This window comes from Panthera tigris, chromosome E1 (genome assembly GCF_018350195.1).
Source record: "Panthera tigris isolate Pti1 chromosome E1, P.tigris_Pti1_mat1.1, whole genome shotgun sequence".
In the NCBI taxonomy this organism is placed as follows: domain Eukaryota; kingdom Metazoa; phylum Chordata; class Mammalia; order Carnivora; family Felidae; genus Panthera; species Panthera tigris.
Window position 1 is genome coordinate 41,449,291 of NC_056673.1, and position 14,234 is coordinate 41,463,524.

General features: G+C 43.5%; 1 protein-coding gene across 1 annotated transcript in view; it reads left to right on the top strand.

The window, feature by feature from the left end:
* Positions 1-14,234, top strand: part of DHX8 (DEAH-box helicase 8) — a 32,068-nt gene that overhangs the window by 13,269 nt on the left and 4,565 nt on the right. The window contains exons 11-19 of the mRNA XM_007093781.2: positions 55-202; positions 1,456-1,637; positions 3,199-3,393; positions 3,698-3,883; positions 4,009-4,219; positions 4,570-4,751; positions 6,859-6,999; positions 10,046-10,201; positions 13,366-13,503. Of these exons, the coding sequence (XP_007093843.1) occupies positions 55-202; positions 1,456-1,637; positions 3,199-3,393; positions 3,698-3,883; positions 4,009-4,219; positions 4,570-4,751; positions 6,859-6,999; positions 10,046-10,201; positions 13,366-13,503 (1,539 nt within the window). The remainder of the gene's footprint in view (positions 1-54; positions 203-1,455; positions 1,638-3,198; positions 3,394-3,697; positions 3,884-4,008; positions 4,220-4,569; positions 4,752-6,858; positions 7,000-10,045; positions 10,202-13,365; positions 13,504-14,234) is intronic.

Here is a 14,234-nt window from a genome sequence, read left to right on the forward strand (position 1 = left end):
GGCCATTTTATGCTGAGATCTCATTCTGATGCTGCTTGTCTTCTGTTGCACTAGAACCCGGATGGTTCCCTCTCCCAAGCAGCAATGATGCAGAGTGCCTTAGCCAAAGAAAGGCGGGAACTCAAGCAGGCCCAGCGGGAAGCTGAGATGGATTCTATTCCCATGGGGCTCAACAAACACTGGGTTGATCCTCTGCCTGATGGTAAGACCCTGGTAGGGGTGTGTGGACTTCTCAAAAATAACCCGAGCCTTGAAGTACAAGCACTGCCAGCACATACTAAAAATTTAGCCTTAGCTTTGATTTGGGGATTTTTCCCTTTGGTTAAAGCATGTTTTTTGTGTGCTTGTTTGTTTGTTTTTAAACGTTTAAAACCAAAAATGTTTTAGTAACCCTGGTCAAATCATTAGACTGAGTTTTTCTTCTGAATAACTTAAGAATTTTTTATGCTTGGGGTGCCTGGCTGGCTCAGTCAGTATAGCATGGGACTCTTGATCTCAGGGTCATGAGTTCAAGCCCTATGTTGAGCATAGAGCTTACTTAAAAAAGAAAAAGATTTTTTAAAAAGTATTTTATTGTCAAGCGATCTCCACACTCAGTGTGGGGCTCAAACTCACAACCCCAAGATCAAGAGCCATACACTCTACTAATTGAGCCAGCCAGACACCCTAAGAATTTTTTTATGCTAAAGATAATACAGCTTTGAAACTTCCATTTTTACATAATTCTTTGTGCAGTAAATGTTAAGTAACTCCTCGATACAGTCATAACAAGTACTTAGTAATATGTGTTAGGCAACTGGGGAACTGAGCCACACTTTAAAGTAAGTAGACATGATCTCTTATGAGGCTTGCAGTTTAGCGGGGAAAATCAATTATTAATCAAACAGTTCCCAAATTACTAACTAAATCATGACTAGTGGTACATGAAGAAGTACAGGTGGTGTAGGTCACTTCCCTGAGAAAGTTGAGACTGGAAGGATAAATAGGACTTTGTCATCGGAGGGGCTGAGGTGGGGCCAGGGGGCACGTGTTCCAGGCTGAGGAATTTTTTGGGCTTGGGCCGTGAGGTGGAAAGCAGGCCTGTGTGGCTGGACTGGAATGGTGGGGATGAGGTGGGGGGGGGGGCAGGACTTCGAGATGGCATTAGGAATTGGGGCTCAATTCTAAAGTCCACTCGGGAGTGTTGCCAGGTTCTATCTAAACAGGGGAAGGGCATGATCAGAGTTGCATTACCAAAGAATTACTGAGGGTACCCTGTAGAATGGATTGGATGGGCAAGTGTAGACACCTGAGCTGACTTAGGGCTTTTCTAATGGAAGAGACTGGATGGTGGCTTGAACACAAGAGGTAGCAGACAGGGGGGATGAACCGGAGAAATGGGATTTGTTGACTGTTGAGGGCAGGGGCACTGAGGTAGCTTCAGGATAGTACTAAGTTGCCTGTTTTCCTTTGCAGCGGAAGGCAGACAGATCGCTGCCAATATGAGGGGTATCGGGATGATGCCCAATGACATTCCCGAGTGGAAGAAGCATGCTTTTGGGGGCAACAAAGCTTCTTATGGAAAAAAGACCCAAATGTCAATCATTGAACAGAGAGAGAGCCTGCCCATCTACAAACTGAAGGAGCAGCTGGTCCAGGTGAGATGCCCCTTTGTGTTGTATTGGTGCAGGAGTAGCGGTGTTTTCTAAAAGAAGGATGACGTGTTTGAACTGAAATTAGCTGGACAGGTATGTGTACATTTGTACATTCTCCAAAGAGGATAGAAAAAAACCCAGAATGTTTCCAAGTACTTTAAAATACATATGTGTATTAGTGTATACATTGTCTAAAGTTTATTTAAGTAATCTGTACCTAACATGGGGCTTGAACTCACAACTCCCAGATCAAGAGTTGGATGTTTCACAGACTGAACCATCCAGGCGCCTCTACCTTTTTTTTTTCCCCCAAAGAAGAAATAAACCTGTTGGAACTGGTGGCCCCTAGAGCAGTTCCAAGTGGGCAGACCAATATCTCTGGTCAGTAAGAAAAATGGGGATGCTTGACCAATGATCCCATATGGGCAAGGCTTTGCTTTAGGTAGTTATTTCCATTTTTTTGGAGATTGGATTTTAAGACAACCAAACTTTCCCTAGGCAACTGAGTTTACTAGTTCACAGTGAATCCTTTCAGTGCTATCTCAGACGTACACAAGCAAGTACAAGTACATATGCACATGCATTCATAGACATTATATGTTTTATGTGTATTGTATGTTTCTAGATGGCAGGCAGCATATTACGCATATACTCTGCATCTTGTTTTTCCCCTTAATGATACAGCTCAGAAATTGTTCCTTTTTTCGTGTGTGGTGGTGGTTTGTTATGTGGATATGCCCTGGCTTATTTAACTAGTCCTTATTTAACTAGCCCTGTATTAATAGACATATAGGTTGATGGCAATCCTTTGCTGTTATAAACGGTGTAGAAATAAGATGACTTTTGGGGTATGGAGATTTGGCAGTGGAAAGGAACACGTTATATGCCTATTTTATTTACTGTTGAATTCTTTAACCATGTGGATGTAGTACTTAAAAAAAATATGTAGAATCAGAGATACCTGGGTGGTAGCTTATGCTTTTAGCATTGCCTTTATGTTTTTATAAATTTAAGAAAATGAATAAGGGGCGCCTGGGTGGCTCAGTCCGTTGAGCGTCCGACTTCAGCTCAGGTCATGATCTCACACTCCATGAGTTCGAGCCCCGTGTCGGGCTCTGTGCTGACAGCTCGGAGCCTGGAGCCCGCTTCAGATTCTGTGTCTCCCCCTCTCTCTGCCCCTCCCCTGCTCATTCTCTCTCTCTCTCTCTCTCTCTCTCTCTCTCTCTCTCTCTCAAAAATAACTAAAAACATTAAAAAAAAAAATTTAAAAAGAAAGCGAATAAAATTTTTAAAAAATAGAATTGAGTCATTTAAAGAATACCCATAAAGTTTCAAGTTTTTAAGTTATACATGCAGTTAAAATAAGAAAGAGCCTTGCCCATAGAAAACCACCATTAATATTTTTTTATGTGTGATTAAAAATAATTTTAACTCTGTAATCTCACCATATGTATATTATCGATCCCCCTTTTCTTCTTTAGTGTTGGAACGTAAATATTATTTTCCTCCAGAGTGATGTGGGAGATTTTAATGACTGTATTTGTTTATATTCTGTTAATTTCAGGCTGTTCATGACAATCAAATCCTGATTGTTATTGGAGAGACAGGATCTGGGAAGACAACGCAGATCACCCAATACCTGGCAGAGGCAGGCTACACTTCCCGGGGCAAGATTGGATGTACCCAGCCCCGAAGAGTAGCAGCCATGTCGGTGGCCAAAAGAGTGTCGGAGGAGTTTGGTTGTTGCTTAGGCCAGGAGGTAAATGGGTACTGAAGTTGTTTCGGAAATGCCTAAAGAAAGTGTCAAAAGGCCTACATCTCCACCTATAAAATGAGAATAGTACTACCTTTCTTCAGGTTTCTCCTGAGGGGTAGAGGGTTGTCGTCATTGATGTGTTCAGGGTCAAGTCCAAGGCAGATTTTACTAAGAGGAAATCACTGCACATCTTGCTCAGATTCTTACCTAAGATTTCAGGTAACAGTCTAACTGGGCTACAGTCTTGGTTGGGAATTGCAGAGAGGAGAGATTTGTGTCTAGGTTTTCGGCTTTGGTTCTGCTTTAGGTGGGCTACACCATTCGGTTTGAGGACTGCACCAGCCCAGAAACAGTCATCAAGTACATGACAGATGGGATGTTGCTCCGAGAGTGCCTGATTGATCCCGACCTCACACAGTATGCAATCATCATGCTGGATGAGGCGCACGAGAGAACAATTCACACTGATGTGCTCTTTGGATTGTTGAAGAAGGTACTAGGTGCTCTTTGGCGACCCTTCTTCTACCTGTTGGGGACTGAATCCTGGGAATTGGATTTGAGTACCTGTGCCTTACTGGTTAGTCCTTCTTAGTAAAGCCACACTGCACTTCTCTTTAGACGGTCCAGAAACGGCAGGACATGAAGCTGATTGTCACCTCAGCCACATTGGATGCAGTGAAGTTTTCTCAGTACTTCTATGAAGCTCCCATCTTCACCATCCCAGGTCGAACATATCCAGTGGAAATACTGTACACAAAGGAACCTGAGACAGATTATCTGGATGCCAGCTTGATCACTGTCATGCAGATCCACTTAACAGAACCACCAGGTAGGAGGAAAGAGAATTTTTTTCCTCATGGGCCAAAAGTCCTAATGCAGGTAGCTTTTTTTCTCATCTTTTAAAAAATGTCTTTTAAATATTGGTCTCCCTGCAAGCCCAAGTCTTGCATGTTTGAAGCGGTGGTAATGGTCTATACAATAACATGAAGCATAGACACAAATTTTAAAAAATAAAAAATGAGAAAAAATGAAAAACCAGAATAAACATGGACAGATGAAAACCTCTTGGTTTCTTAGAGGTCGGAATAGGAGCGTGTTTTCCATCATTGGGCGTTCTTTTAATATCACCGTGGCTTTCGTGTGGAACATACACACAGGAAGTAAACGTTCTCTTCTTAGGTGACATCCTCGTCTTCCTGACTGGTCAGGAGGAGATCGATACCGCGTGCGAGATCCTGTACGAGAGAATGAAATCCCTGGGACCGGATGTCCCGGAGCTGATCATCCTGCCCGTGTACTCTGCTCTCCCCAGTGAGATGCAGACCCGAATCTTTGACCCGGCCCCACCTGGCAGCAGAAAGGTAACGCTGGGCAGATGGGAAGCGCCCGCATGCTCTGAAACCACGTGGGGTGTGCACCTGGCCCTGATGGGGATTGCTTCGGGTGTATGCGAGCCTTGTTTTTTTATGTCTTAGAAAATAGTCCGACCAATCTGTTAAGGAATGAGGATCTTATATGCGGCCCCTGCTCCTCTTCCTCTCCTTCATTCAGCAAGTATCTTCGAGGCGTCTGTCAGGCTTTGGGGTACACGCCGGGGTGGGAGGCCAGGCCTCTATCTGCCATGGGGCATCTACTGAGAGACAGGCCTTTAACATATGGTGTGAAAGAGCTGCTGGGGCTCTGTGTACCCAGAGGGGGAGCCCCTGACCCAGAATTCTTAGAGGAGGTGAGGATCTAAGCTAGTCCTGAAGAGCACGTGGCTGCTCACATAGACGAGAAGGACAGCAGGACACGAGAGGACAGCCTGTGGTAGCCCAGGGGCAAGAGCGTGCAGAGCCTTTCAGGGGCTGCGTAGTTCGTAGTTCATGGCTGGAGCTAACTGCTGTGCATGTGAGACGGGAGAGAGGAGGCAGATGGACTTTTTCAAATAACAGTTTTACTAAGATAGATATAAGTACAATTCACCTCTTTAAAACAGAATTCAGTGACTTTTAGTATATTCACAGAATTGTGTGACCATTAATTACCATTAATAGTAATTAACCATTAATCAGTACAGTTGATTTTAGAATAATTTCATGACCTCCAGAAGAAACCCTGTACCCTTTAACAGTCACCGCCTCCCCCCCCCCCCCCCCCCCCCCCCACAATTCCCCCTTCTGCTCAGCCCCTGGAAACCACTAATCTATTTTCTGGAGTTGCTTATTCTGGGCACTTCATATAAATGGAATAATGTAATATGTGGTCCTTGGTGACTGGCTTCTTTCACTCAGCATATTTTCAAGCTCCATCCATGTTGTTGCATGTGTCAGGACTTCATTTTTTTTTTTTTTTTTTTTTTTTTTTGCCCAATAATATTCTGTCGTAGAATGATACTCTACATCCACAGAGTGGATGTACCACGTTTTGTTTACCCGTTCCTCAGCTGTTGGACATTTGGGTTGTTTCCACATTTTAGGTATTATGAACAATGCTGCTAGGAGCGTTTGTTTACAAGTTTCTGTGCAGGCATATGTTTTCACTTCTCTTGAGTATATTCCTAGGAATGGAAGACAGATGGATTTGAATAACATTGAAGAGTTAGAGTGGACAAGACCTAGTGGGTGCCTGGAGGTATAGGGGTGAAGGGCGGGGAGAAGTCAAGAATGACTCCCAGCTCTCTGGCTTGGACAGCTGGACGGAAGATGGTGCTGAGGAGGGAAAGACGGAGGAGGAGCAGGTTTGGGGGGGTGGAAAGACGGCGATTCCTCCTCTGTTCTGTTGGTGATGATCGGACTTCTTTGGAAGAGGGCTCTGCAGCTCTGTGGCAGGTGGAAGCCTTTCAGGGCCAGTGAGATGCTGGCATGACGTGGGGTGTTCTGGTGCTTCCTTGCAATGATTTTTCCAAGCAATTGTGGTTTATTAGCTGAACCTCTGTGGAAGAACAGTGGCAGTGCCAAGCCGAGACCAATAATCTTCTAGATCACGCGTACTGCTGCATACACACAAACCGTGAAATTCCTCTGCCGCCTCGTTCATTTTATGATCAGGGAAAAAAAAAAATCTCTCTTGTTCCACATACACAAACAGCCCATTTTGTAGTCCAGATGTCCCCACGGGGGAAGAAAAATCTCATTTTGCACTGGCACACGTGATGCCAGGAAATCTCTGCTTTCCCAGGGTGCGAGAAAATTAAAATTGTAGTAATCAACATTGGATCTAGAAAATGAGATATGTAGCCATTTGCACCAAATGAAATTGGCTTTCATTGGCTTTTGCTTTCTCCTCTTCCACTTCTCCTCTCAGGTACCACCCTGTCCCCAACTTGACCCTTAAGATGAAGCCAAACAGAATAAGTGCCAGCTAGTCACCTAGAAAGGGAGATCGCTGCACAGTCCTTTAGGAAGATGTCTGGGGTCAGATGTCCTGTGTCACACCTCAGGGCTGAGCCTGGGCAGCTCACTCCAGCTGTGTCCCTCTTGTCTGCAGGTCGTGATTGCCACCAACATCGCAGAGACCTCGCTGACCATTGACGGCATCTACTATGTGGTGGACCCTGGGTTTGTGAAGCAGAAAGTTTACAATTCCAAGACTGGCATCGACCAGCTCGTGGTCACTCCAATCTCTCAGGTATGGCAGCGTCTATCCACAGTGGTCCTGAAAATCCTCTTTGAGGCTTCTCTGAAAATTTTTTATGATTTTGTATTTTGAACTTCATTGTTTTCAAAGATGAACCTTTAAGGTACTAGGGGCTTTTGTGAGATAAGGGACGTTTTTGTGTTGTTTGTGTTTAATCTTCAGGGTAGTGTTTTGATATTAAAAAGCCTCGTCAAATGTGAAATTAAAAAAAAAGTTTAACTTAGCACTCTAGATTATAAAAATATAAAAGAACGTATTTTTAAAAATACCGTGCTTAGCCGCAGACATCTGAGGTAGTAATAATGCATGAGACGTTAATGTGTTTCTTTGGTTATTATGGAATCATTTCCTACTCAAATTATTTTTAAAAATGAATAACCTGGTCTGCCTTTTTGAGGACATTTTGGCTACAGCGTATCCAACATTGAAAAGTTCATTCTTTGGACAAAAGAGTTCCACTTCCGGGAGTACATCTCAAAGTTTAGTAGTGACTGAGCGCATGTCTGAGAGTAAGGGAAACGGATGTTCACTGAAGCATTATTTATATGAAAGGAAACCTGGGAAAATTCTAGCTGAACTCCAGAAGGAAAGTTGTTTAATAAAAGATGGTATATCCACGCCATAGAATGTTGTGTGGCGTTAACAGGGTGGTGCGCATCTATGTTTAATGACATCAGCATATAATTGTGATGTGTTTTTTGAAAAAAGTGAGCTGAAACGTAGCATGAGCAGTAGAATCCAACTTTTCTTTAAAAATAAATAGCGCACGCGGGTATACAGTGTGCATGAGCGTGCCTGGGACTGAAAGCACGTAGTCAACACGGTCGTCGGGGTTATCTGTCGGTGGAGCTGCTGGTTACCATGTTGAGGGGGGTGAAATGCATTGTTTTTCTTTATGCTTCTACGTATTTTCTTAATATTTTATAAGAGGCACGTATGATTTTCGTCATCCATAAAAATCATAAGGCTGTTTTCATTTTGAGCTTAAGGTAACAGTAGCTACCACTTGTAGAGTACTTAGTAAGTGCCAGGCGCGAGGTACTTGTACAATACACGAACTCATTGCATTCTCACATCCATCCTCGGTGGTGGGTGTTGTTATTACCCTCATTTCACAGATGAGCATGAGGCACAGAGGGGTTAAGTGACTTGCCTAAGGTCACACAGCTGGGGGAGCCAGGATTGGAACCGGGGTAGTCTGGCCCCTGCGTGGTGGGTGCAACTCGCAGTGATTGAGAAATTAGCTGTACTTGGCCTCTCTGATTTGGAGAGACATCTGTAGAATGCTGTGGAGTCTGCTAGTGTGTGCCATTGCTGCCTGCCTTTGTGTGGTTAGAGACTTCTACTGTATCCTTTGGTTTGGGGCTGGCATAGGAATTTGTAAAATCCTGATAACCATTTGTTTTGTTTTGTTTTGTTTTGAAAGTTCATTTATTTTGAGGGTGGGGGAAGGGCAGAATGAGAGAAGGAGAGAGAGAGAATCCCAAGCAAGCTCTGCACTGTCAGTGCAGAGCCTGATGAAGGGCTCGAACTCATGAACTGTGAGATCATGACCTGAGCCGAAATCCAAAGTCGGACGCTTAACCACCCAGGTGCCCCAATCCCGATACCGTTTGTCATAAGACAGGTGGTTTTGTCAGCAAATTGCCCTCTTCAGATTGCTATTCACTGTTTCCTAGCAACCTGTGGTTAAACTACCTGTATATCTTTTTTGTATTTTTTATTTTTTGTAATTTTTTTTTAATGTTTATTCATTTTTGAGAGACATAGAGCAGGAGCAGGGGACGGGCAGAGAGAGAGGGAAACACAGAATCTGAAACAGGCTTCAGGCTGTGAGCTGTCAGCACAGAGCCCAACGCGGGGCTCGAGCCCACGAATCGTGAGATTATGGCCTGAGCTGAAGTTGGATGCTTAACTGACTGAGTCACCCAGGTGCCCCTACCTGTATATCTTTTTAATTTAAAAATTAGTGCTCCTTTCCCTTAAATAGTGCGGAGAAGTATTACATTATTTGGGGGAAATAGGAGAAAAATGTTTAAATTATCCGTAATCCTACTACCACCAACTGTCATCATTTTGATGTTTTTCGTGCCCATCTTTTTTTATTTTTATTTTTTTTTACCTTTATTTATTTTTGAGAGACAGAGAAAGACAGAGCACAGCGGGGGAGGGGCAGAGAGAGAAGGAGACACAGAATCTGACGCAGGCTCCAGGCTCCAAGCCGTCAGCACAGAGCCCGATGCGGGGCTCGAACTTACCAACCGCGAGATCATGACCTGAGCCGAAGTCAGACGCTCAACTGACTGAGCCACCCAGGCGCCCCTTGCCCATCTTTTTTTATGTTTGTTGCTTGTTTGCAAGTCTAGTAGTCTACTAAGTATGCAGTTTTGTGCATTTTTTGTTTAAATATTTAATTTTCTTCATTATTAAGGTATAAAACATGTTCAACATCAGATATTTGCGAAAGTATAGAAAATAGAACCTATCTGCAAGCCTACCATCAGAGTTAGCCTCAGTTTTAGGGCAATTTTTTCCTTTTGCTAGTTTTTTTTTTTTAATACAAAATTAGTATTATTTTATAACTTGCTTTTTCACTTCTATGCATGAACATTTCCTTCTGTCATTGAGAGTCCCAACCTGATTTTTAAAATGGCTACAAGAGTCATCATTGTTATGGTTAACGTTACATTTCTTTAGTTCATTTACATTTTTGGCCACAACTGTGGGGATGGTGTTTTTCATGTTACGCTTTTTCTATTGTGCCACACTATTTTGAATGTGTATTTCTGGGATCTTTATATTTCTTCCATTCGCATTGCTTGTATTTGCCTCACTTGAACAAACTTTCCTGAAATGCTGAGTTTTAGGGAATGATAAAAGCATTGATAGTCTCGGAAATGGTCCTAAAGGAAGTGAAAAACCCCACTTCAGATTTTTGCCAGTTGCTAAGTGTCCCCCGCCCTTTAGCAGATTTCCTGGGCAAAGCCGTTCAGCAACGTTTTACAGATATGTTACTTTTATATGCCCGCCCCTCTAGGCTCAGGCAAAGCAGCGAGCTGGCAGAGCCGGGAGAACGGGCCCAGGGAAGTGTTACAGGCTGTACACAGAACGTGCCTACCGAGATGAAATGCTGACCACCAATGTGCCGGAAATCCAGAGGACCAACCTGGCGAGCACAGTGCTCTCTCTCAAGGTAGAAATCACTGTCTTGTTAGAATGGGTTGGTGGAATACTCCAATCCTACGTCCATAGTAAATGAATGTCAGTTTTACGAACCTCGTTAAATACTTTAGTAACCTCCTGGAACCAGTCCCTTTGAAAGGAATGCAAACGGCTGTGATAACAGCCTCTCCACTGTGGGTCTGGGGCTAAGTTGCCATGTCTGCTGTGAGCACACGGTTTTTTCTTACCTTAACAGCCAGCAGGATACTTGGTTATAAAAGATTTTAGTTAGCATTTTCTAAAAGGATATTAGAAAAATCTAATTAGTGCCAAAGTGTGGACAGGCACACTTCCTTCAACCCTCGTCCAATTCTCTTCTTTTAGAATGGCAGCAGAACTCCCTGTCCAAAAACTTTGCAAGGGAACTGTCAGTACAGGTTTGAGACTGACCCTCTGGGAGCTTGGTTTTCATTCTGAATCATTGCTCTTCCTCTCTCAGTCCCCAGTGAGGACCCTCATTTTCTTTTGGCAGGGGGAGCTGCATGAATAATTTCCCAGATGATGGCATCCCCACCCCCTGACACTGATGCTGCCCTGGGGCCCTGGCACTCTACTGGTGCAGAGTGCTCTGTTGTAATTTATTATTCATTTGGTATAAGAGAGACTAAACCAGAGCTTCAGGAAAAAAACCCGGTTCAGTCTCTGGAGTGAGAACAGAGCGGCATCTGTGGCTCAAACTTCTGCTCCGAGCTCTGAGTCCTTGGCAAATTTATCTGCTCAGCCCTCTGTTCTACGTTCTCCTTTCCAAAAGTGAGCTATTAATAGTATCTGTTGTGAAAATAAAAGATAATACAGGTAAAGGCCCTTGGCATAGTGCTTACTGATTGCTAGCATAATTCCTTGTAGTTGTTATTCATACAATAAGCATTTATTGAACACCTGCTGTGTTTATGGTCACAGTCACGTTAGGGGAGAGAAACAGAAGGCTTAGGTCCTACCGCATCCCGCTTATATACCCTGGGATAATGCATCATTCATTTGTTTCTTTGATTCATCAGATTAGCTAACAAATGTATTGAATGCCTACTCTGTAAGGCCCGCCGATTGCACTGTTATTGTGGTTTTGTGTCTGTGTTTTCCATTGTGAACTCTTCGAGAACTGGGACCATACCTTAGTCATCCTCATAGCCTGACAGGGTATGAGGCACTTCCTAGATGCACAGTAGTAATTATGTATGCAAGAGACAGCAGAAGCTGGTGTGCTGTTTTTTTTTTTTTTTTTTTTTAAATTGTGGTAAAATACACAGCACATTACCCTTTTAACCTTTTTAAGATATACAGTTCAATGGCATTCAGTACATTCACAGTGCTGTGCAGCCATCACCACTGTCCGTTCCCAGGACTTTTTCTTCATTCCAGACAGAGACTTTGTACCCTGTAAACTAAACCATCCCTTCTTTGCTCCCTCCAGCCCCTGGTAACCATTATTCCACTTTCTGGTCTCTGTGAACTTAATTTCCATGTAAATGGAATCATGCAGTATTTGTCCTTTTGTGTCTGGGCTGTTTTGCTTAGCATAGTGTTTTCAAGGTTCATTATGTTGGAGCATGTGTTAGAATTTCATTCCTTTTTAAGGGTGAATACTATTCCATTGTGTATGTTTTGTTTATCCATTCATCTGTTGATGGATATTTGGGTGGTTTCTACCTTTTGGCTATTGTGAATAGTGCTGCTGTGAAAATTAGTGTACAAGTGTCTGCTTGTGTCCCTCCTTTCTTTTGGGCATATCTAGAAGTGGGAGTTGCTGGATCATATGGTGATCCTATGTTTAACTTACTGAGAAATCATCAAGCTTTTTCACAGCGGCAGCACCGTTTTTGCATTGTTACTGGCAATGTATGAGGGTCCTGATTTTTCTACATCCTTGCCAACACTTGTTCTGTTCTTTTCCTGATTCTAGCCATCCTAGTGGGTGTGAAATGGCATCTCGTTGTGCTTTTGATTTGCATTTCCCTAATTACCAGTTATGTCGAGCATATTTTCATGTGCTTTTTGGCCATTTTTATAACCTCTGTGGGGAAATGTCTCTTCAAATCCTTTGCTCCCCCCCCCCTTTTTTTGGAAAATCATCTTCCAGTAACTTTAGGGGGAAAAATACATGTATATATATACGTGTGTGTGTGTGTGTGTGTGTGTGTGTGTGTGTGTGTGTGTGTATGTATATGTTTGTGTTTATATATATTATATATATATTTTTTTAAGTTTATTTAGTTAATTTTGAGAGAGCACGTGAGCAAGGGAGGGTCAGAGAGAGAGAGAGAGAGAGAATCCCAGACAGTCTCCACACTATCAGCACATAGCCCGACATGGGGCTCGAACTCACAAACTGTGAGATCATGCCTTGAGCCGAAGTTAAGAGTCAGATCCTTAACTGACTGAGCCGCCCAGGTGCCCCTGCCCATTTGTAAGTTGTCTTCTTTTTGTTGTTGAGTTGTATTTACATTTACTTTGAAGGAGTGGTTTTTATTTTTATTTTATTATTTTTTTAAGTTTTTATATTTAGAGAGAACGACAGAGCACGCATGTGTGTATAGGCGCGAGTGGGAGAGGGGCGGAAAGAGAGAGAGGGAGAGAGAGAATCCCAAGCAGGCCCCACGCTGTCAGTGCAGAGCCTGATGTGGGGCTCAATCCCACGAACTGTGAGATCATGATCTGAGCCAAGATCAAGAGACGGATGCTTAACCAACTGAACCACCCAGGGCGCCCTGAAGAAGTGGTTTTAAAAGTCTCCTGAGAGGAGCTCCTGAGTGGCTCAGTCGGTTAAGTGTCTGACTGTGGCTTAGGTCACGATCTCACAGTTTGTGAGTTCAAGCCCCGTGTTGGGCTCTGTGCCGACAGCTCAGAGCCTGGAGTTGCTTCAGATTCTGTGTCTCCCTCTCTTTCTGCCCCCCTGCCACTCGTGCTCTCTCTCAAAAACAAATAAACATTAAAAAAAAAAAAGTTTCCTGAGAACGTGTAAGCTTTCTGTCGGTCTGAGTTTTATGTGGTTCAGCCGTGGGGGTGACTGCTAATCTTGAGGATGACTTCCTACTTGCAATAGAAGAAACTGGAAAGAAGTAGACAAGTACTCTCCTTCCACGTTAACACTGGCAGGGCTGACCCTCCCAACACACACTTTCTTTCCTTCTTTTCTAGGCCATGGGCATCAATGACCTGCTGTCCTTTGACTTCATGGATGCCCCTCCGATGGAAACCTTGATCACAGCCATGGAGCAACTGTACACACTGGGGGCCTTGGATGACGAGGGCCTGCTTACTCGCCTGGGCCGCAGGGTAGGAGACAGACTTAACTTCTGGTCCTTTTGGGGAGATTCCCTGGCCAGCCTTCCATACTCTTTATTCTGTGCAAAATCAAACTCTGGGGCCCTGGATAAACTTTGAGGAGAATTCTAGATGCCCGTTTTTAAATTGGATTTTCCACTGTTACTTAAAACTATTTCTTCTTTACAGAAAAAGGAATTCTATCCACAGTTTTACTTCAGGATGTATATATATGTATATGTTTTTTAAATTAAAACAGTTTTCTTTTATTTTGGGGGAGGAGTGTATGTGCGTGCATGCGAGTGGGAAGAGGGGAAGAAGGAAAGAGAGAGAGAGAGAGAGAGAGAGAAAATCTTAAGCAGGCCCCATGCTCAGTGCAGAGGCCAACACAGGGCTTGATCCCATAACTGTGGCATCATAACCTGAACTGAAGTCAAGAGTTGGAGGCTCAACCGACTAAGCCACCCAGGTACCCCTCTTCAGGATATGTTATTGAGTCTAAATTTTAAAAGATGTCTGCAAAATTCCCATCTGTCCCGACAGTAGTTATGTCTTTGGTCACATACATTTCGTTGAGGTTTATTTGGGAAATTAAAAAAACAACATTCTTCCGATAGAGAGAGGCAACTCACATCATCATGCTTGAGTCAATGTCCTGTGGTCTGTTGCCCCCTTGGACCATCAGTGTCTGATGCTGGCAAGTACCGACGGGTTTTCCCCAGGGCAACTGTAGTTTCTTCTTC